Here is a 24095-nt window from a genome sequence, read left to right as displayed (position 1 = left end):
GATTATCACACCCTGGTGATAAAAAGAGTTACAAATAAACCTTCTTTTCAGTTGCAGTATAACATCCTACGGTCATTACGTGCCATTCTTAAACATTCTGAGCCCTGGCTCTATCTTCAACAAAATCAATAACAATCAATAATCAATAATCAACCTTCTTCCCTTAGTTTAAATAGACCTTGATGACATAAGAGGCTTAATGATTTAACTGTATTGTGTAATAAGGAAAGCCACAATCAGCAATTGTAAGCCATTATAGATCTTGGTAGCCAGAAGTTGATGATTATGCAATGATTGATGACTATTGCAATTCAATGCAGGTAAACTTGATTTTAAAAGTAGGTGTTTTTAAAGATGTCTTCTTTAAAAACAATTGTAACATTTAGAGTACATGCATGCAAGCTTCACAAAACAAAGTTGAATAAATAGACTATTGTGTATCATAAAATATATCATGGAAAACAATTGATTGATCAAAAGGTACCTTTCATTGCAATTTTCATTGTTGTGGCCGCCATTGTTCTGGCCTAACAGTTGTAAAACAAAACTTAATGCACAATATGACTCATATTCTACTGACATTGCTGTAGATATAAGACAATTTCTGCAGGAATTCCTGCAGGAAAGATGTTTTCCTGCAGGAATTTACCTTCTTCCTGCAGGGACTCCTGCAGGGATTCCTGCAGGAAAAATATCTTCCTGCAGAAATTCCTACAGGACAAATTCTTCCTGCAGGAATTCCTGCAGATTCTGCAGAAATTCCTGCAGGAAGAAAATTTTCAAAATGAATATTCATGAAAGTTATTGTTATCAATCATAACTGTACATCATACTCATCAACTATATGTAAACATTTTTCACTTAAATGCTTTTATATTGAATATATAAGCACTTGTCAAAATGGGAAAAGTGGAATTCCAAACTTAAAGTGGAGGGTGTTATACGCTGTAACTACAAAAGGATACATGTACATGATACATGTACTAGTATTGCTAGTACATTGTATTTTACACAAAATGTTATGAGTGGATTTTTGTGAGTTTTGACTTGTTGAGGTAACTTGCCATTGTCAACATAAGTAAGAACACAGAAGGAACCAAAGTTATCTTAATGTATCTGACACAACATTTAGTTAAAGGTTAAATGGTCATCCTCTACCTGCAGTTTAATGAGATGAGGCATGATAATGCCTTTTCATTGTTACCTTGACTTGAAGAGGTGCATGATGCCTTTAGTGACTTCCACACAAGGGTTGCCTGATGTAAAGGGTATGCCTGTCGGAGTTTTGGGACGAGTGCTGCTGGGACGCTCCTCCCCCTCCCCCACATCAGACTGATGAGTGACAGAAATGTTGGCAAGCCTCACCTCCAGGTCTAGTTCTGTCTCTTCTAAATCCCCTAAAATTGAATGATAAAAAAACTCCACCAAGTTAGAATCATCATAGAATACAACTAGCTGATAGGTCAATAAAGGTTCCAGATAATAAGATACATAATACAAAAGTTACTCTTTAGAGAAAGCAAGTTTAGTTAATTACCTGTTGGACTTTTCGCAGTCAAGTTGACAAAAGAAAGTGGAATTTACTAACTTTAAACATCTGACAGTTTTAAAAATCTATTTGGTCACTTGAGCAACTTTTATATTACTACTAAATACTACTAGTAGCTGACAGTTGTAGCAATAAAATTTGTGTTAAAAGCTCCTATTATATTAAAGCACCATTCAATTAACATTGAGTGAAAATGAATGGGCACGTAGACAGAATATTTCCCTGCCATATTAATAGGTCAGGTAATATAACAATAAACAGATGACTTGCCTTTTTGTTTATCTGGCTTATATGTCTCTATGGTGACTTCGGTTGGACTTCGTAGCCCTCGAACATTTTGGACATGCTTGCTGGGCGACGGTGAACCCTCTCTTCTCTCCGTGGGTTCCACTGTCTTTTCAACAGCTTGCATGACTGATTCAATTTCTTCATCATCCAAACTTTCTGTTTCTGTTTCTTTTGGATTTTTGTTTCCATTTTCTGTATCTGTAGTGTTCCCATGATCCTCTCCTCCCTTCCCATGGTTCCCTTGCTCTTGCTCTTCCTCTGGATGAAGTGACTGCTCCTCATCAGGACCCTCCTTTGTCTGACACTCCACATCTCTCCTTTGTGATGCTCCTTCCTCCTGCTCCTCTTGAGTCGCAAGCTCCTGTACGCTTGACATTGTTTCAAACAATGGAGCTGGACAGGGGATGAAAAATAATATGCGTTGCTTTTAAAAGTGTAAGTTTTAAAAAAAATATTGGCTTTTGCTAGCTATAGGTTACAAGTAACTAATTATTACAAAACAAAGAAATGTGGTTTGTTATGTTTGATCTACTGCCATTACCTCAATGATGGCACAGCTTCTGTAACTGCAATATTATAAGTATATAACGTTATTACAGGTTTGCGGTAGCCAAACCTGTATTGTTTTCGTACGATTTTGGTCACGTGGTTTATGGGCGCGGCCATCTTGAATCTCATTATGTGAGTGGTGCATGATGGGAAGTGGTGTTTTCGTAGGATTCTGATCACATGGTCTTTGGTGTGGCCATTTTGAATCTCATTATGTGGTCTATGGGCGCGGCCATTTTGAATCTCATTCTGTGAGTGGTGTATGATGGGAAGTGGTGCCGTCATTACAGGTCTGCGATAGCAAAGCCTATGTTGTGTTATGATGATTTTCTTACGTGGAATGTGATGAGCGTGTTGCTGTGGTCTTATAGGGACGACAGCCACAAGAACAACAATGAAGGATTAGTCTGTTTTATGGTGTAATGGTGGTTTTGATGTTTTGATATTGTCGTGGACTTGTCGGATACAAAGGACGACAGCCACAACAACAATGAATGATTGGTCTGTTATAATTGAATGGTGGTTTTGTATGTGATTTTGATTTTGACATGTTATGAGCGTGTTGCTGTGGACTTGTCGTTTTCGGAGAGGGACGCAAGCCACAACAACAATGAAGGATTAGTCTGTTATATAATGGAATGGTGGTTTTGATGTTTTGATTTTGACATGTTTATGATGTTATGAGCGTGTTGCTGTGGACTTGTCGGATACAAAGGATGACAGCCACAACAACAATGAAGAATTAGTCTGTTATATAATGGAATGGTGGTTTTGATGTTTTGATTTTGAAATGTTATGAGCGTGTTGCTGTGGACTTGTCGTTTTCGGAGAGGGACGCAAGCCACAACAACAATGAAGGATTAGTCTGTTATATAATGGAATGGTGGTTTTGTATGTGGTTTTGATGTTTTTATTTTGACATGTTATGAGCGTGTTGCTGTGGACTTGTCGGATACAAAGGACGACAGCCACAACAACAATGAAGGATTAGTCTGTTATATAATGGAATGGTGGTTTTGATGGTTTCATTTTGAAATGTTATGAGTGTGTTGCTGTGGACTTATCGCTTTCGGAGAGGGACGCAAGCCACAACAACAACAATGAATGATTAGTCTGTTATATAATGGAATGGTGGTTTTGATGTTTTGATTTTGAAATGTTATGAGCGTGTTGCTGTGGACTTATCGTTTTCGGAGAGGGACGCAAGCCACAACAACAATGAATGATTAGTCTGTTATATAATGGAATGGTGGTTTTGATGGTTTGATTTTGAAATGTTATGAGCGTGTTGCTGTGGACTTATCGTTTTCGGAGAGGGACGCAAGCCACAACAACAATGAATGATTAGTCTGTTATATAATGGAATGGTGGTTTTGTATGTGGTTTTGATGTTTTCATTTTGACATGTTATGAGCGTGTTGCTGTGGACTTGTCGGATACAAAGGACGACAGCCACAACAACAACAATGAATGATTAGTCTGTTTAATGGTGGGATGGCGGGATAGTTTTCTGAACTTAACAAAGTCGCTTTTGAATTTGTAAACAATGCAGATTTTTCAAATTAGATTTTTGAGAGTTGAAATGTAACAGCTGTTTGTGTTACCTTTATGGTGTTACATTACACCGTTTGGATGTTGAATGCAACAGCTGTTTGTCGATGTTTCTGATAACCTTTTCCTTCTTACAATGAAGAATGACCAATCTATAAATACAATTTCTTTTAGATGCTGATTTTCAGACGTCTACGTCAAGGGTAAAGAAATGACTCAGAGACAAGGGTTCCCGCACATTGAGCAGGCAAACTATTAACGTTCTAACACAGACTGACTGTAACTTCATTATGCTGGCTACCTTCGGTCCTAAGTGAAGTTTTCTATTGCTCTCCGGAACCGAACTTTCTTACCTTAAAAATCCCTTTGTCTTCATATTCTGTCTTACCTCATAGACAGCTTAACAACTGTATGCCCACACAACATTGGTTACTTTATCTCCCTGTTGAACTTCGCTTCAACAAACGAATAACCACCAAAGGATAATAATTATCGCACAAAATAACATGCTAATTTACAGTTATCGTTCCAAGTTTGGTATGGAGTGACAGTGTGAAATGTTACTGCAACTTGCATATATATCTGTATGGGGCCGGCCAGCATTCATACATCGGGTTTGATTCGAACTGTCATTGGCGAGGTTAATTACCTAACGTGTATGTTCTTTGATATACATGCAAAATCAGCCACTACTAAAATACACAATAGAATAGACAATATGTATTCTTTTAAATCTAATAACGTGGACAACATGTGTACGTCAGTCCGTGAATTCTCTAAATCGTGTCAGGTTTTCTCTGGTTGTAACAGCGCATTCATCTGGCTGCACACGGCTCTCGTCCTGGTCTGGCATATCCCCTACGTGGACGTTGACTCGGTCCCAACGTTGCAAGGCACATGTCCTTTCCGGTTCCCTCGGGGATACAGCTCGTCTGACTGGCTCCCAGTGAAAGGTCTCCGGCGACTTCCCCTGCTGCGGTATAAGTCTGTGTGAGGTATGGCCAGCTTGTTCCTCCCTAGTGGGTAACGGGTGCCAGGGACACATTGTAGTCATGGCTCTTACCGGTGGTCTGTGCAGGGATCGAGAAAGAACGTACACACATATCAACCTGAACACTCTAACCTATTGGAATATCAAAACTATTGCAATCTTGGCATTGACTTCTCAAAGCAGCGGGTTAGTAATGTGATTTTAATGTAATTGGCATTGACCACAAAGGAAATATGAAGTTTTTGTATTGATTATGAAAATAATGTCCACATTTCCTAAAGCTACCGACCCCTCCAGTATGACATCCATAGCATGTATCTTTAGGGAAATATTAGACTTCTGCACCAATTATGCAAATAAGGTCCCGACAGAAGCATAAGACACGTTAAATTTACTTCTTTTCTTATATGACATCAGTAGCGTTTACCGTATGGGGAATGTGAAGTTTCTGCATGAATTATGCAAATGAGGCCAACATTAGCGTAGCACACATTTTGTTGTATTCTCTTTTTTAAAGCTACTTATATCTCCAATAGAAAATCGCTACCATTGACCTCAAAGGAAATATGACGTTATTGCATTGATAACGCAAATAAGGTCCACATTAGCATTATATAAACAGATTTCATTGTATTCACATGCTCTAAAGCTGCCTACATCTCTATTCGGAAATTCCTACCATCGACCACAAAAGAAATATGAAGTTTTTGCATTGAGTCATTTATGCAAATAAGTTCCACATTTCGTTGTTTCAACATGTTCTTAAGCTGCCTACATCTCTGTTAGGAAATCCCTACCATTGACCACAAAAGAAATATGAAGTTTCTGCTAAAGCTAGCTACCCCTCCAGTATGCCAACGATAGCATTTATCTTTAAGGGAAATATGAAACTTCTGCATCAGTTATGCAAATAAGGTCCCGGCAGAAGCATAAGACACATTGCATTGCATTTACCTAACTTCATCTCTTATATGACATCAGTAGCGTTAACCGTATGGGAAATGTGACGTTTCTGCATGAATTATGCAAATAAGGCTAAAATTGTGACATCAGTAGCATTTATTGTAGAAAAAGTTTCTCCATATATTATGCAGATAGGGAGCTAATGATGATAATGCACATTTTGTTGTTTATACCTATCCTAAAGATATCTACACCCTCAATATGTCATCCCTAGCATTTATACTTATAGTGATTAAAATAGAGCAGTCACCCTACAAATAGTTGTTATTTTTGACAGAAGTAGAAACTTTTTTGTCAGAAGAAGAAATGAAACACCCCTCACACGTCACTCAGGTATTGCGCCTTAAGTACTATACCTAAACATCCAATATGACATCCGTAGCATTCATTGTAAGAAAAAAATACGTTTCACCATATATTATGGAAATGAGGACCTAATTACAATAATGCATATACTGTTGTATTTACCTTTGCTTAAGCTATTTACACCTCCAATATGTCATCCCTGGCATCTAGGGAAAAGAGCAGTCACCCTTACAAATACTTGTTTTCTTGACAGAAGTAGAAACCTTTTTTGACAGAAGCAGAAACACCGCCACACCTTACTCTGATTCCGCGCATTGAAACTTACACCTACATCTCCACATCCCCTACAAATAATCAAACTGTCAGTTTAATGTTGAAGTTGACTTACCCTGGTCATGAGAGTAGAATGGTTGTGTCCGCTAAATTTGTACTGCTTGATGCCTTCTGGGCTGAGTCATCATGGTTGGGCCGGGAGTCGAGGATCGGTGACAAGGCGGCTTGTGAGGTCTGACTGGATGACGCTGTCTGCTTCTCAGTCCTTATTTTATTTGACTGTGTGTTCATCTCCAGCTGGATCGGTAATTCCAACTTACTTCGTATTGGAGTCCTGTTGCGTCTTGAAACCCCAGCAGTGTTTGTTTTTCCTCCAAAGGTTGGTGTTTGGGGATTCGAGCACACTCCGTTCTAACTTAATCTAATCTAAGGACGTGGTCTAGCCAGCGAAGTCGTGTTGGGAGGCAGCACTTCGGAGTCACTTTTTCCTTCCACTGGATACGGCAGGTGCACCTGGCGTGAAATGCTTCGTACACTATACGAATGTACCATTGTACCATCATCGTCTTGATATACAGTTTGTAGTTCCGATTGTTGAGACGGGAGGGTGACCGCGCAGTTCCAAATCCCCCCCCCCCCCATTGTCCAAGTAAAGACTGATACTGACGACGGAGCCGATGCATGTGAATTAGGAGAGGGACGTGTTAATCTCCTGTATCATCACTTCCTTGCTCCGAATATGGTATTGTCAGATATCCCAACAGCCAATCGTCGCTTTTTTTAACGATACCACGTTGCAGATATCCAATCAAAACCTTTCTTCACACACCATCCCAGCCGGTCCCTTGAGTTATATTGTTTGCAGACTTGAAACTCCAGAGTTGATAAAGCTGACCTCAGGGGTTATGGGAAAGTTGCACAGCATGTGCATATAGTTCAAGGATCAGTGACCAGGCGGCCTTGACTAGTCGAAAAACGAGCCCAGCTGCACGAGCCACTTACAACAACATACATGTACACTGTTGATACACAATATGTAAACGGCAGAGCACTTCATCATGGCAGGGACAGTTACACTAAGAAGTTGAACCCTGCCAATCTGTACCGTTAGAGACTGATTGGTATCAATATCCTCTTTCACCTGATACCAGATAGACTTACGTCCGATAATTTGCGACATGATTATTCTTCTTTAAATCTATTCTTATATGACGTCGACGACTTGGCATAAGTCCCAAGGCCACGTGGGTTGGGCCATTCCTTCGTAACTATCTAGCCTTGTTAAAACACACCACATTTGCACCATTACAGTAGATATATATCGCTCCATCATATGGTTGACTCTCCTTGGCCTGAGGGGAATTCAATGGTTCTAACTTCAAATTGTTTATACCTCCGTGAAGCCAGGTGCAGCTTTGGGGAGGATTCTGGGGAGGACCTGTGGATGAACCCAGACACTCCATTACACTCGGCAGCCGGACGTGATGGGTATAACGTTTCTTCAGGAAGTATGGGGGTGGGAGGTGGGGGTTGGCAGCAAACATGTCAAGGCCAAATAATTGGTATTTCCTAGTAGCAGAGTGTGTCAGACCGGGGCTGTTTCGTGACATTCTGGCTTAGGCAGTGTTGATTTGATTAAATGGATGGCATCCTCATAATTTCCTGACGGGTGGACATGTCCCAGACGCGTATTACCAATATTTCCCCCGACATTTTGGATTTCGTTGATGCCTTCTTTCTACTAGACGGCGATCGCGTAGCGAACGTATAGCGACCAAAATCAGATTTGTGTGAGACTTGCCTTACTTTCATAGTTGCAACAAAATAAAATATACGTAGAAGCATGATTTAAAAGGCACCAAAACACACAAAAGTAAAGACAAGTCGCTCTTTATCAGGTGAATACAACGGAATATGCGTAATAGTAAAGATGCCCTCATTTGAATATTTCATGCAGACAGAAACTTAATATTTCTCTCTTTTGGTAAAGGCTAGGGGGTCATATTAGAGGTGTGGGTATCTTTTAGAAAATGTGAATACCGTAATGATAAAGATGCCCTCATTGGAATAATTTATTCAGACAGAAAGTTAATATTTGCCTTTCAGTAAAAGCTAGGGGGTCATATTAGAGGTGTGGGTATCTTTTAGAAAAAGTGAATACAACGCAATATGCGTAATACTAATGGTGCCCTAATTTGCATAATTTATGCAGACAGAAACTTTATATTTGCCTTTCGGTAAAGGCTAGGGGGTCATATTAGAGGTGTGGGTATCATTTAGAAAAAGTGAATACAACGCAATATGCGTAATACTAAAGGTGCCCTAATTTGCATAATTTATGCAGGCAGAAACTTAATATTTGCCTTTCGGTAAAGGCTAGGGGGTCATATTAGAGGTGTAAGCAGTTTTAGGAAAGGTGAATACATCGAAATGTGTGGAATAGTAAATATGCCCTCATTTGCATAATTTGTGCAGACAAACTTAATATTTGCCTTTCGGTAAAGGCTAGGGGGTCATATTAGAGGTGTGGGTATCTTTTAGAAAAAGTGAATACAACGTAACGCAATATGCGTAATAGTAAAGGTGCCCTCATTTGTATAATTTATTCAGACAGAAACTTTATATTTGCCTTTCGGTAAAGGCTAGGGGGTCATATTAGAGGTGTGGGTATCTTTTAGAAAAAGTGAATACAACGCAATATGCGTAATAGTAAAGGTGCCCTCATTTGTATAATTTATTCAGACAGAAACTTAATATTTGCCTTTCGGTAAAGGCTAGGGGGTCATATTAGAGGTGTGGGTATCTTTTAGAAAAGGTGAATACAACGAAATGTGCGTAATAGTAAATATGCCCTCATTTGAATAATTTATGCAGACAGAAACTTAATATTTGCCTTTTGGTAAAGGCTAGGGGGTCATATTAGAGGTGTGGGTATCTTTTAGAAAAGGTGAATACAACGAAATGTGCGTAATAGTAAAGATGCCCTCATTGGAATAATTTATTCAGACAGAAAGTTAATATTTGCCTTTCAGTAAAAGCTAGGGGGTCATATTAGAGGTGTGGGTATCTTTTAGAAAAAGTGAATACAACGCAATATGCGTAATACTAATGGTGCCCTAATTTGCATAATTTATGCAGACAGAAACTTTATATTTGCCTTTCGGTAAAGGCTAGGGGGTCATATTAGAGGTGTGGGTATCATTTAGAAAAAGTGAATACAACGCAATATGCGTAATACTAAAGGTGCCCTAATTTGCATAATTTATGCAGGCAGAAACTTAATATTTGCCTTTCGGTAAAGGCTAGGGGGTCATATTAGAGGTGTAAGCAGTTTTAGGAAAGGTGAATACATCGAAATGTGTGGAATAGTAAATATGCCCTCATTTGCATAATTTGTGCAGACAAACTTAATATTTGCCTTTCGGTAAAGGCTAGGGGGTCATATTAGAGGTGTGGGTATCTTTTAGAAAAAGTGAATACAACGTAACGCAATATGCGTAATAGTAAAGGTGCCCCTATCTGTATAATTTATTCAGACAGAAACTTTATATTTGCCTTTCGGTAAAGGCTAGGGGGTCATATTAGAGGTGTGGGTATCTTTTAGAAAAAGTGAATACAACGCAATATGCGTAATACTAATGGTGCCCTAATTTGCATAATTTATGCAGACAGAAACTTTATATTTGCCTTTCCGTAAAGGCTAGGGGGTCATATTAGAGGTGTGGGTATCTTTTAGAAAAGGTGAATACAACGAAATGTGCGTAATAGTAAATATGCCCTCATTTGAATAATTTATGCTGACAGAAACTTAATATTTGCCTTTTGGTAAAGGCTAGGGGGTCATATTAGAGGTGTGGGTATCTTTTAGAAAAGGTGAATACAACGAAATGTGCGTAATAAACTACGCACAAAAAGTTCGGAAACTTTACTTTGGTTGATCATATTTCCGTTGTTTCTTGATCAATTTCAATGAATTATATATCATTGAAAAGCCTGTGTAATTTCCTTTCCCATGATACCAAACTCATTTTAATTGCAATCTCATGGAGCGAGCACCAGGCCTGCTTACGGGAGTGGGTTGTAGAAAAAAAGTGCCCAAATTTCCATGCTAATGTCAAACACTCAGCGCAGCGCCAAACCCTTTGTGGTGGTGTTGTCCACATCGTGAATGGGACAGTGTGTGGAGGAAAGTTATTTTCACAGCTACAGATAAGAGTAGATTTATTTAGACTGTTGGATGGGTAAATGAAAGTGTGGACAACAAGGAGAACCCTACGCTTACTGTTGCACAGATAGACTGACTGATTGTTTTGTTGGAGTCAGTGTCATTGTGTGAGGCAGTACAACGTTAACTGCCAGAGTAAAAACCAGGCTAATCATCCTAAGCAACCTCGATGTGTCAAGACATAGAGACACCTTTCTCAGTCCAGTCACATTTCCAAGATCCTTACCTCTGCAATATGCAAGATCTGCAAGATGATGGTGCACGTCCATACAGAATAAGAGTCTTTTCAGACCAACTCCAGGATGCAGGAATACAGAGGATAGAATGGCCCTCCTGCAGCCCAGATCTCAACACAATTGAACATAGTCTCAGACTCTGTGATCACTGATCAACTTGGACGAGCTGTGCATGCAAGAATGATAAACAGAACAACACTGGTCGACCTGCGACGACTCCTTGTGGAAGAATAGCCAGGGGCCGCGTAACAAAACTGGTGACAAGCATGAGGAGGATGTACCGGGCTGTGGTGACAGCGCATGGCTTGTGCACTCAGTATTAAGCCACCTTCATCATAACTGAGGCTCCTTTACGCATTTTTGTTTTGTTTGGATGAGGACTATCCTTGGCTTTCATATTAATGTGTTTTGTTGATTGAAGTTTCATATTACCCTCGTACAAAAGCACGTGCTACCAGCAGAAGAAAAAATACTGAATTGAGCGTTTGACATTAGTAGGGTAATCTGGGCACTTTTTTTATGTGACCTGCTCGCATAAGCAGGTCTGGTGCTCGTTGCATTAATTTACAACCATATTACGTTTGGTATCATGGGAAAGAAAATCACACAAGCTTTGTAATGATATATAAATCATTGAAATTGATCAAGAAACAACGGAGATATGATCGACCAAAGTAAAGTTTCCAAACTTTTTGTGCGTAGTTTAGTAAAGATGCCCTCATTGGAATAATTTATTCAGACAGAAAGTTAATATTTGCCTTTCGGTAAAAGCTAGGGGGTCATATTAGAGGTGTGGGCATCTTTTAGAAAAAGTGAATACAACGCAATATGCGTAATACTAATGGTGCCCTAATTTGCATAATTTATGCAGACAGAAACTTTATATTTGCCTTTCGGTAAAGGCTAGGGGGTCATATTAGAGGTGTGCGTATCTTTTAGAAAAAGTGAATACAACGCAATTTGCGTAATACTAAAGGTGCCCTAATTTGCATAATTTATGCAGACAGAAACTTAATATTTGCCTTTCGGTAAAGGCTAGGGGGTCATATTAGAGGTGTAAGCAGTTTTAGGAAAGGCGAATACAACGAAATGTGTGGAATAGTAAATATGCCCTCATTTGCATAATTTGTGCAGACAGAAACTTAATATTTGCCTTTCGGTAAAGGCTAGGGGGTCATATTAGAGGTGTGGGTATCTTTTAGAAAAAGTGAATACAACGTAACGCAATATGCGTAATAGTAAAGGTGCCCTCATTTGTATAATTTATTCAGACAGAAACTTAATATTTGCCTTTCGGTAAAGGCTAGGGGGTCATATTAGAGGTGTGGTATCTTTTAGAAAAGGTGAATACAACGAAATGTGCGTAATAGTAAATATGGCCTCATTTGAATAATTTATGCAGACAGAAACTTAATATTTGCCTTTCGGTAAAGACTAGGAGGTCATATTAGAGGTGTGGGTATCTTTTAGAAAATGAGAATACAACGAAATGTGCATAATAGTAAAGATGCCCTCATTTGAATAACTTATGCAGACAGAAACTTAATATTTGCCTTTCGGTTAATGCTAGGAGGTCATATTAGAGGTGTAAGCAGCTTTAGGAAAGATGAATACAACGAAATGTGTGGAATAGTAAAGATGCCCTTATTTGAATAATTTGTGCAGACAGAAACTTAATATTTGCCTTTCGATTAATGCTAGGGGGTCATATTAGAGGTGTGGGTATCTTTCAGAAAAGGTGAATACAACGCAATATGCGTAATAGTAAAGATGTCCTCATTGACATAATTTATTCAGACAGAAACTTAATATTTGCCTTTCGGTAAAGGCTAGGGGGTCATATTAGAGGTGTGGGTATCTTTTAGAAAAAGTGAATACAACGGAATGTGCGTAATGGTAAAGATGCCCTCATTTGAATAATTTATGCAGACAGAAACTTAATATTTGCCTTTCGGTAAAGGCTAGGGGGTCATATTAGAGGTGTGGGTATCTTTTAGAAAATGTGAATACAACGGAATGTGCGTAATGGTAAAGATGCCCTCATTTGAATAATTTATGCAGACAGAAACTTAATATTTGCCTTTCGATTAATGCTAGGGGGTCATGTTAGAGGTGTCAGTAGCTTTAGGAAAGGTGAATACAACGAAATGTGCGTAATAGTAAAGATGCCCTCATTTGAATAATTTATGCAGACAGAAACTTAATATTTGCCTTTCGGTAAAGGCTAGGGGGTCATATTAGAGGTGTGGGTATCTTTTAGAAAAGGTGAATACAACGAAATGTGCGTAATAGTAAAGATGCCCTCATTTGAATAATTTATGCAGACAGAAACTTAATATTTGCCTTTCGGTAAAGGCTAGGGGGTCATATTAGAGGTGTGGGTATCTTTTAGCAAAGGAGAATACAACAAAATGTGCATAATAGTAAAGATGCCCTCATTTGCATAATTTATGCAGACAGAAACTTAATATTTGCCTTTCGGTTAATGCTAGGGGGTCATATTAGAGGTGTAAGCAGCTTTAGGAAATGTGAATACAACGAAATGTGCGGAATGGTAAAGATGCCCTCATTTGCATAATTTATGCAGACAGAAACTTGATATTTGCCTTTCTGTAAATGCTAGGGGGTCATATTAGAGGTGTGGGTATCTTTCAGAAAAGGTGAATACAACGCAATAGGCGTAATAGTAAAGATGTCCTTATCTGCATAATTTATTCAGACAGAAACTTAATATTTGCGTTTCGGTAAAGGCTAGGGGGTCATATTAGAGGTGTGGGTATCTTTTAGAAAATGTGAATACAACGGAATGTGCGTAATAGTAAAGATGTCCTCATTTGAATAATTTATGCAGACAGAAACTTAATATTTGCCTTTCGATTAATGCTAGGGGGTCATATTAGAGGTGCCAGTAGCTTTAGGAAAGGTGAATACAACGGAATTTGCGTAATAGTAAAGATGCCCTCATTTGAATAATTTATGCAGACAAAAAAATAATATTTCCCTTTCGGTAAATGCTAGGGAGTCATATCGGAGGTGTAGGTAGCTTTAGGAAAGGTGAATACAACAGAATGTGCGTAATAGTAAAGATGCCCTCCTTGGAATAATTTATGCAGACAAAAAACTTAACATTTCCCTTTCGGTAAAGGCTAGGTGGTCATGACTAGGGACATTAAGCAAAATCTATCATTAAGTCTGGTCCAATTTACATGGGGAAGATGCCGGAACAGTCCATTATCGTGCGGGGGTGGCTAATTTTTCGAAGACCAATAGAAGACTCCATTCTCGCACGGGGGTGGTGGATTTTAAAAAAAGATATATTTTGGAAGGGGATGACTAAGCAAGAGTCCATATTTGAGTGGACGTTTTAATAAACTGTTTCATTTTAACTGAAGTTTCCGCTAGAAGACTCCATTCTCACACAGGGGGTTACTTTTTTATATTCTGTTTCGGACTGGGGTGATTTTAGGCAAAAGTCTGAAAAAGTGTTTTTACTAGGGGTCCATTTTACATGGGTATGTCACTGGAAGAGTCCATTGTTGCCGGAGGTAGATTTAAAAAAAACACACAATTTTGGACTGGGTGGTTATGCGAAAGTCATTTATGCAAGAGTTTTTAACTAGTCCATTTAACTAAAGGTGCCGAAAATTTTAGAAATTCAATTTCGGAACAGCCCGTTTTGCATGGGGAGGGAAATGAAGCGAAGACGTCGTAGTTTGCAAATGTTACCTTCTGATTTATGTTCATTTTCCCAACATGAGTTACACAAAAACGCAAACCTGTTCATATTTGTTGAGCAAATATTTAACTCTAGTTTGTATTAAAAACCATGGCGTTTTACCGTCTTTGGCGTGTTTGGTACTTGCTTGATTATATAAATTATGGGTCCTGGATTCTTGATAAAGTAGGATCATTCGTCTTCCACTGTCTCGGAAAAAGAAGTCAAACCCAAATAAGATAGAATTTAGTGTTAGTATTTAGACTAGAAAAATCACAATATGCTGTATTGTTATATATTGTCTGTCCGTCCTTTCATGTTACTTGCAATTAGCCTACGGGCAAGAACTTGCAATAAACTTTTGTATTCACGCTGCACAAAAAAAGTGGCTGGAAAATCAGGGTGGGTTTTTTCAATCAAGGGTGGATGGCTAAAATGGATAGGTTTCAGGCTGTGGTCTGGTCACACCAAGGACCTCCTTGCAATTGGTCACACCAGGATTTGTGACACATATGGAAGCAACTCCTGCTGGCCCCCCAAGTAGAGAAGCACAATCATTTACACTCATACCATGAGACTTCTTCATAACACCAGTACAACTGTGAAGCTTGTGTGGCCAAATGATAGCAATGACTTTCCTCTTTTAAATTTGCAGTTATGGAACTTGGGACTTCTGAGAAAATAATTAGTATACGATTTTCCCAGATCAGGCAAAAGCCTCCCAAGTTGGGAGTCCTTTGCCTAATCTGGGAAAATCATATATTATCTTATATAAAACTTATTATCAAATTTAATTAAAAAAATTTAAATTCTTCTTTTCTCAGAAAAAAAGCTAGCTAAGTTGCCCTGATCTAGAGACTAGAACAGGGTCCAATACACATCTGTGCCTGGGCACTGTCTGGCCAGTGGTGTTTCTTATGAAACCAAGGAAACAAACAAGAGTCAAGACTGTTTCATTGTCTGCAAAAAGCATCGCATCGCATCATGAATGGCAGGTATTGAAATGTACAACCCCTTTTCAGCATATTTTCTTCATTATTTTGTCTATTTTTGGTGTTTGTGAACTGTACAAAAACAAAACAAAAACAGTAAACTCCCTGACACCACCTCAATAGTAGATAAGGAACAACATTCCAGTGCACTGGAGGACCCCCATGGTGGTCTAATCACTTAGGTACACTTTAGACTGCCAGATGTCATGAAGCTCTTCTTCTTTGGAAACACTCATATCTTTTTCCAAGAGGGTAGAATACAATTTGATTTATTCTAGAGAGTCTAGTTTGAAGGGTATCAATAAAGTTTGATTATTTTCCCTTCAAAACTGCAAGAACTCTGGTAAGGATGATTTTTTACAGAAACTGGTGAACTGTAAACAGGCACCCCACTGGGTAGTCAGGCTGATAAGTACAAAAGCCATGTGTGGCCATGTGTTGGTTTCACACTGTGTGTTGTTTTGGATGGAGGATAACAGTTTTTTAAAGTTGTTTGTATGGTGCAGTAATGTTGTAACCTCCCTCCCTGAATATCGGTAAGCAATTCTATAGAGTTGATCAAATTTGCTATGCAAAGAAACAGTAGGAAAATCTACTTTCTGTATTGGCCTAAAACTACATAGCTGGGAGTCTTTATCCAATCAGGACAGGGGTGTGAATGGCTCCCTGCTGATCCTGCTAAGTGAGCCCTGGACTGAAGTACAAATTTCATGTGTATGAATTTATGACATGACCTCGTACCAACAATTACCTGATATGTTGCAGACCAAAAGCTTTCCCTACATGGACCAAATATGTTTGATTCTTGCGCATGGAAAATCTGCTTGTCAACACATGCAGATAGCGGATGCACTTTTTCATGAGCTGGCACCAGAGCTGGCACCATGTTTTCCCTTCTGAGCTATTTGATTGCATCAGATTGATGCGTATCCATCCTGTAAACTGGGCCAAAACTTGATTAAAAGATATTTCCAAGTGACCAAACCAAAGTTTTCACCTAATCTAATTCATTAACCAGGAAATTACAGGGTCACATTTCTCTTACAAAATTAGCATATCCATTCACCACCATGGGCAGAACAGCTACTAGTGATCTATAAAGTAGTTGATATTTTGTTATGATTTAGCTATAGACAAAGTAAAAGTAAAGTTGACCCTCTGTCCATATCTACTGCAGGAATCAATCTGCTGCTCTATGCATGCTATCTATTGATCAGTACCCCCTGGAGGCTCAGCCCTGTTAATCTGTTGTTATGGTTGTGTGATAATCACTTCCCCTCCCTCTGTCCACCCATCTCTCCAAGAAGCCACAAATTACAAATAATATCCTTTTCATCTAAGTGTGCAAAGTGTTAACTGACAGTCATTGTAGGGTTAATTGAGGAGTACAGAAAAATTTGCATCAGGGTGAAATATTCGCAGTGATTTCATGTTCGCGCTTTCGCGTGATCTCCCCGCAGTGACGTCCAAACTAACGCAAAAATTTGTTTTCTATTATTACCTGTCAGACCCCCTTACTGTATAGTGCCAGAATCCTGTCCCATCCTGCCACCAACCCCCTAAATCCTAGATCCTATCCCAACCCAACTGCCAGACCCCCTTGCCAAAATCCTGTCCCGTCCTGTCACCAACCCCCTATATCCTAGATCCTGTCCCAGCCCAAATGTCAGACCCCCTAAATCCGAAAATCCTGTCCCGCCCTGTTCACCAACCCCCCAAATCCTAGAATCCTGTCCCAACCCAACTGCCAGACCTACTTATAGTGCCAAAATCCTGTCCCACCCTGTCACCAACCCCCTATATCCTAGATCCTGTCCCAGCCCAAATGTCAGACCCCCTAAATCCGAAAATCCTGTCCCGCTGCCATCAACCCCCTATATCCCAAATCCTGTCCCAGGTCGTCAACCCCCTCTCCTCATTTATTTTTTGGAACGGCCCATTATGACTTAGATCACATTCTGTTAAGTTTGCAAATGACATATTTTAGTCATCGTGTCTTCCGTAACGTAATCCATATAAATTTGATAATGACATGGGACACAAACTGGGGCCTGCAAAAAATGTAACAGTTACTAGTACTATATATACTGACAAAGCAACCTTAGGATGACGTCCAAGGATTATACAGCCACATACATACCTTTGTAATATAAGGAAGGTAGGGAACAATCCTCCACAACCTCAAGACGCAGGATGACGAGAGAGACGTACATAGGAGTCGCTTTCCCCAACGTTTTCTACTCAGAAACCGCAAAACTGCGACACTCGGACCAAAAATTTAGCTCACGGCCGCCATCTTTGTTTTCCTCAATGTCATCACTTCCGGCTAAATAGTTTCGACATAAAAAGATTCTGCAACGTTACAATAGAAACAATTCCGTCATATATCAGTATTTCATAGAGATTGAGAAATATCACAAGACTCCAACGATCAACTTGCGGAAAGCTATCGTGTTTTCGTACTTTGAAATATATCTAACCCGGAAGTAGATGCTCTCTAGGTCGTCTGCTAACGTTACACGCTAGGGTCAACTTGCATGTGGTAGAATTACTTCCAATGTTTTCACGAATTATCGACATTTCTTGATGTCTTTTTCGCGAAATTCAAAACTTGTGATGATGTCTAGAAACAGTGAAGACGCAGAGTTGGTCCTGTCACATCTTATTCACCCCGTGACGGTTAAGAAGATGGTAAGACGTTGGTTGGAAGAAGACACGCCAAGTTTTGACTATGGCGGGTTTGTTGTAGGAGAGAGGGAGGAGTCGGCGGTGTTGTTGTGTAAGTCCGCCGGAGTGCTGGCCGGCGTGCCGTTCTTCAACGCGATCTTTGAAGAGCTGGGCTGTACCGTAGACTGGCAGGTGGTTGTCTTGATACAGTTAATATATGATTACGTAACATATCATTTTGAATCTCTATCTATCCACAAGTAACCACAAGTAGAATTTAACCATTATATCTATCCATCTATCATTATATGAATGTCTGTTCTCTCTCCACATATAACTTATCTTCATATGTATGACGTTGCACACACACACACACACACACACACACACACACACACACACACACACACACTCCATGTACACATGTGCTATTACCGGACTGTCAATGAAATTCTCTGTTTCTAAATGTGTTTTTCAGGTGCCAGAAGGAACATTGCTGGAGCCTGTCAGTGAACCCATAACTGTAGCAATAGTGACTGGGAAGGTATGGTTAAATGTATTACTGTTGTTCACGTTGCTTCTGTTCTTATGTTTGTCTTGCAACAGTAGCCAGCTGTAAGCTAACATGAATACATACAATTTATAGTTATAGTTACATGTACAAAAAAGTGAATCATCAAATTAGTTTACCTGGACCGGAAAAGGACAATACCTTTAATTGGCAGTTGAAATGTCTAGGATATTGCAACATTTCTGCTGTTCTATCTATTTTGGCACATGGGAAATAATGTCATATTGAACTGAGGTCACTCTGACAGAGATACCAATATGCAGATTAGAAATGTCTGCTGTGGCAAATTCAGTGTATATATTGTCATTCTATACATACAAAATTATGAAACATTTCAGTTACAGTTTTGGATATAAAAAGAATAATGTTGATAGTATTTCTATCTTGCAGGTGAGACATCTCCTGCTAGGTGAGAGAGTGGCCCTGAACTGTATCACCCGGGCCAGCGGGATCGCCACCCAGGCCAGACGTATGTCGGACATCGCCCAGGGTACCGACTGGCACGGGGAGGTGGCGGGGACGAGAAAGACTACACCAGGCTTCCGTCTGGTGGAGAAGTACGCGTTACTGGTGGGCGGGATATCAACTCACAGATACGACCTGTCCTCCATGATTATGCTGAAGGATAATCATATCTGGTCAGCAGGAAACATCACTCAGGTATGAAGGAAGGGTTGTCTTTTCTGGAATATGGTCACATTTGTTACCTCCATGAAAAGAGAGTTATTGTAATCAGTTTGTGTTTTGTTTATTGGTTTGTTTGTTTGCTTGCCTTGGTGTGCATTCACAATTATGTAGATACGGCGTAATAGGACACTTGAAGGTGTAATAGGACACTTGAAGAATTAGAAGTAAGGTTTGGCTAATTTTAGTTTGACCTACACTAACATGTGCAATGGCATATTCCAAGGTATATGAACTGCCATGCAATGCCACCTGGCTTTAGTGGATAGTACAGCAGTCTTGTTTTGTGTTGCATATGTAAGAAATCAATCATTTGTTCTTCTCAAACATGTTTGCAGGCGGTGAAAGATGCTAAGAGAGTTGGAGGGTTCTGCACTAAGATTGAGGTGGAGTGTCGTTCAGTGGAGGAGGCCCTGGAGGCAGCAGCAGCTGGAGCAGACGTGGTGATGTTGGACAACTTTGAGCCACAGGTTAAAATTCAACACAATTTTATCAATGTATACTTCAGACATAATGTACTACCAGTACATGTATATGTAATGCCTTATTCACAATGTCAGCAAAATAATTCACCATCAGTATCTACAGTACTTGTATGAGTACTGTAGATAATTGCCATATTTTTTGCATGAGTCTTCAGTTTTCAATCCTAGGCTGGATGTGGGTAACTTGTAGGCATTTTTCTATTTGATAGATAATTATGGTTTAGATGTCTTTGAATCATTTGGCAATTTTCTAGTTTTTGTTCTTGGACTATTACCTGCCGTGTGAATACTAGTACTTTGTCTGTATCAAGTTTCACCCTAATTCTTCCTGTACCCTCTCTTTGATGCTGTTCTTGATTAAGACACTTAATACAAATTTTCAGAGGTGATTTGTTCTTTAACAGGCTCTGCATCCTGCTGCAAGGGTGATAAAAGACAAGTTCCCACACATTTTGGTGGAATCCAGCGGAGGGATCCGTGAGGACACCCTGTTCAAGTTTATCGGTCCTCACGTGGACGTGATATCTCTGAGCATCACCACACAGGGGTATCAGACTGTAGACTTCTCCTTCAAGATACAGAAACAAGGAAAGAACCCACACAACCCACGTGTGCAGACATCATTGTGATTCGCCATTGTGTGAATTTTTGTTAGATTATTTTTGTAATGAATTTCTATCAGACCTTGCTATGTATAATTTTCTTAATGCAATATCTGCAGCACCTGATACTTCAATATGACAGACAATGTTATGAATTTCTTGGATGGGTTGAAGGATATATATATCATTGCAGATTGGTGCTATATATAAATGATATTGTACATTGACATTATATTAAAGCTTAAACAGGTAGACGTTTGAACTTTTTTAGACTGGCAATCGTATAAGATGCATGTGGCTAATGATTATACAGAATCCGAGAAATAAATACATGAATATTGGAGAAATGCTTCAGTTGGTTAACTACAAGTATTCCTTAACTCTTTCAAAGTATGTTTTCATAGTGACACCATTGTCCTCAAATGATTGCTACTGTTCAAAGTAAACAGGGCAAACTCCAAAGTATGAAACTTGTTGTGTTCATTTTTTGTATCCTTTCGACATGCACTTGTTACTCGTGGAAATGTTCCATTTGAATGGTATATACGAGAAGTCATGCCATGTTTTTTTCTGCAAAAGCTACTGGTTGTACATATGTATATATTGTGTATCATTGAATATCATAAATTCATTGGTGTTTGTGGGGGCTTAATCTTCAATTAGGAGGGAAAAGGAGATTTTCTGTGTTCACAGTGTAAACAATGCTGCAGTATGAGTGTAGTACAATAGAAATGCATAAACACAGTGTCAATTGCAATGAAAAAGTCACCACTAATATTTCAAAATTTACAGTTTCAGGATTTGTAGACAGAGTGAGAAGTTGAAGATGACCATAGATAGTCAGCTTTTAGAACCTACCTATGTTGTTTTATCAAAATAGAATCAGTATTGGTTGCAACACCATTATTAGACAGTTAAAAAAATTGAAATTGCTTTTCTTCATGTTTTGTATCTTCCAGCAGTCATCATTTAAGTCATTTATGAGACTTTAATTTAGACCATGTTGATTTGATTATATCGATAACACATCCTCTGGGAACCCTAAAACTGATGTGAGCGTGCGAAAAAAAATGTATGTGGTCAGGAAGGATGAACAAAACTAAACACACAGAGTTTGGTATATCGAAATATAGATTCTTCATTTTTGTTCTTTCAAAACTTCTTCTTTGACTTTGGAATTGACTTTGGCATTCTACGACATTAGTATCCCTTTTCCTATTGTTTTTTTGTTTGTTATTTTACAATCTGCAGCATGCATTTATGATTTACGGTATGGCGATAACCTTTTTTTTGGGAAACGGACGAAAATTGATGCGTGCATGGATCTCATCCATATATTCAAATCAACATGGCCTAACAGTGGCAACGGCGACAACCAAAGTACAGTCGCTTTGACTTCAGGGAGGCGAATGTCACATATTGATTTAGAAAGGTAAATACGTGAGATCTAAGTTTGAGTAAGAATGGCGTCCAGTGATATACGTCCAGGCGGTAGCGGTGCTGATCCGATATCAGAGGCCAGGTAAAGCATTTCCGTGGATTGGCATCATATAGGCATTACTCAGTTACTAGATTATGAATTGTTAGTTTTTTGTTAATCTGTGATGAGACTGTACAGAATTCCGTCGATTTTGCATTCATAAAGATGATGTTTTTTTTTTAAATTAACACTTGCTTCTGTTGTTGAGGTGCCCTTTAACCAACGCCCCTATTACTATTGATTTGTTCTGGTCACGGGCCGCTATGGTATTTGACATAGCCAAATTGACTTTAACTAGACTGAGTTCTCAACACTGCATTTCTCAGCTTTATATCGAAAAGGGTAATTAACTCAATTGGGCGCAACAAACGAGCTTTGAAACTAGGTACAACTACAAGCTTTGTTAGACCAGACTGTTGGGTTTGATCAACTCATGATCACTCCGCCGGGATGGACCCTACTCTTTATCGATTATTGTCGTGGGTTCTCTTAACGTGCAGGAGGTGTGGCTCTCCTCAAACACGGAACCTCCGGCTTTACGTCCCTTCCGAGAGAACGCCCCTAACCGAAGCTAAGGACCCATTTTCGCACGAGTAGAGTGAGGAAATAGGTGCAAATCCTAACCACTAGACCATATGCTGACTAAGAATGACTGACACGTAAAACCTGTCCACTGTAATAATTACTTTTAGTACTCACGCGTACCATTGTGTGATACAAAATGCAAGTGATGCCATAAAATTTGCTGTTGATCTCTAACGTACATTAATGTTTACCATTCACCTCATTCTGTCGAAATCGTTTGATGTCTATTGTATTGCTCCCTTGCCAAGTTCACCCAGATCATCGACCAGATGACATTGAAAAAAAATTCCCTGAACTTATTGCCGTTGGTCAATCAATTGATTAAGCTCAACTGCTATCATGCAGTTTACTCGATGAGATTTACAGTCAGCATCAGCAGACAAGACAGTTGCTGAAGAAGATCGAGGAGCAGCGGGCAGAACATGACGAAACCAGCCGGGACCAAAGAAAACAAACTGTGGCACCGGTAAGAATAGGAATACGTGCAGATTTCAATGTTGTCTTTTACATCAGCTGTGTCTAATAATGTGTCCGTATACTGTATATATAAGATTCTGTATGTACCAATTTGTCGGCTTGACAAATCTAATGCAAGCTGAATGCATAATTAAAACGCAGCAGGAAAAAAATCCAGCAAAGTTTCTTTGTCATGACTCATCATGATCACATATTTGATTGACATATTTTACAGATTACTAGCTACAGACTATAGATAACTAACGTTACATACTTTAGACTTGTTGACATGAGATAAGTATCCTTCCACAGGCTGTGACGATTGCTACTTCTCAAAGTGGTTTTCTTAATTTGCTTGACCCAACCTACCGATAAATGTGAATATAGATTTTGTGACTAAAAGTATTGTATTGTTTCACAATTATCACGATATTCCTACATACGCTCAGGCCAGAGCAGAGACGGCAAGAGAAGACGTAGTGACGTCCCAACCCAATCGTCAAGATCGTCAGCTTAGGTGAGCTGTGCTCAAGTGTCCCGGCCGCGGAGCGATGATGACGTCGATATCGATGGCGTCATAGATGTGCTCGTAGCCCTCAAGTATATCGTGAGCTTGACAATTATAGCCCACCCCTGCTTTTGCTCTATGAGAAAGCTGATAGTGACAGATGTTCATAGATATATCTCCTGATCAAATTTTTGACGCAAAATTTGACAACCAAACGACACGGTCTGCTTAGTCAATAATAGACCATTTTACAAATTCGAATTCGTGTGACAGGTCCAGAAGTGAACAGATGACGAGTGGGATATATGATGTTTTTTTCCAGAGGCGATGATACACCAGCTAGAGAGGTTTCCTGTTGCGAATGTTGTGATGTGCTATGTGTGGCTACGTGGTACCGGGAGGATCCGGGCAGGTGGTAC

At 39.3% G+C, this 24095-nt stretch overlaps 2 protein-coding genes and 1 long non-coding RNA gene across 3 annotated transcripts in view; 1 reads left to right on the top strand and 2 right to left on the bottom strand.

Moving 5' to 3' along the window:
* LOC136442699 (BRCA1-associated protein-like) overlaps positions 1–17968 on the bottom strand; it is a 33546-nt gene extending 15578 nt beyond the window's left edge. The window contains exons 1-3 of the mRNA XM_066439646.1: positions 17779–17968; positions 1820–2230; positions 1205–1397 (exon numbers count right to left, since the gene is read on the bottom strand). Coding sequence (XP_066295743.1) covers positions 1205–1397; positions 1820–2230; positions 17779–17851 — 677 coding nt within the window. The 5' untranslated portion in view covers positions 17852–17968. The remainder of the gene's footprint in view (positions 1–1204; positions 1398–1819; positions 2231–17778) is intronic.
* Positions 3854–8942, bottom strand: LOC136442732 (uncharacterized). The gene is made up of 2 exons (XR_010757040.1): positions 6586–8942; positions 3854–5007 (listed from the first exon to the last, which is right to left on the bottom strand). It is a non-coding gene; the product is annotated as an uncharacterized lncRNA (long non-coding RNA).
* A 156-nt stretch (positions 17969–18124) lies between the features above and the next one.
* Positions 18125–22305, top strand: LOC136442710 (nicotinate-nucleotide pyrophosphorylase [carboxylating]-like). The gene is made up of 5 exons (XM_066439657.1): positions 18125–18497; positions 18784–18849; positions 19267–19536; positions 19899–20030; positions 20450–22305. Exons 1-5 carry the CDS (start codon positions 18225–18227, stop codon positions 20672–20674), a joined length of 966 nt encoding a protein of 321 aa, XP_066295754.1. The 5' UTR covers positions 18125–18224; the 3' UTR covers positions 20675–22305.
* Positions 22306–24095: the final 1790 nt, after the last annotated feature.

Source organism: Branchiostoma lanceolatum, chromosome 1, assembly GCF_035083965.1.
Source record: "Branchiostoma lanceolatum isolate klBraLanc5 chromosome 1, klBraLanc5.hap2, whole genome shotgun sequence".
In the NCBI taxonomy this organism is placed as follows: Eukaryota; Metazoa; Chordata; class Leptocardii; order Amphioxiformes; family Branchiostomatidae; genus Branchiostoma; species Branchiostoma lanceolatum.
The sequence above is the reverse complement of the archived record's forward strand: the minus strand, read 5'-3'. Positions and strand labels throughout refer to the sequence as shown.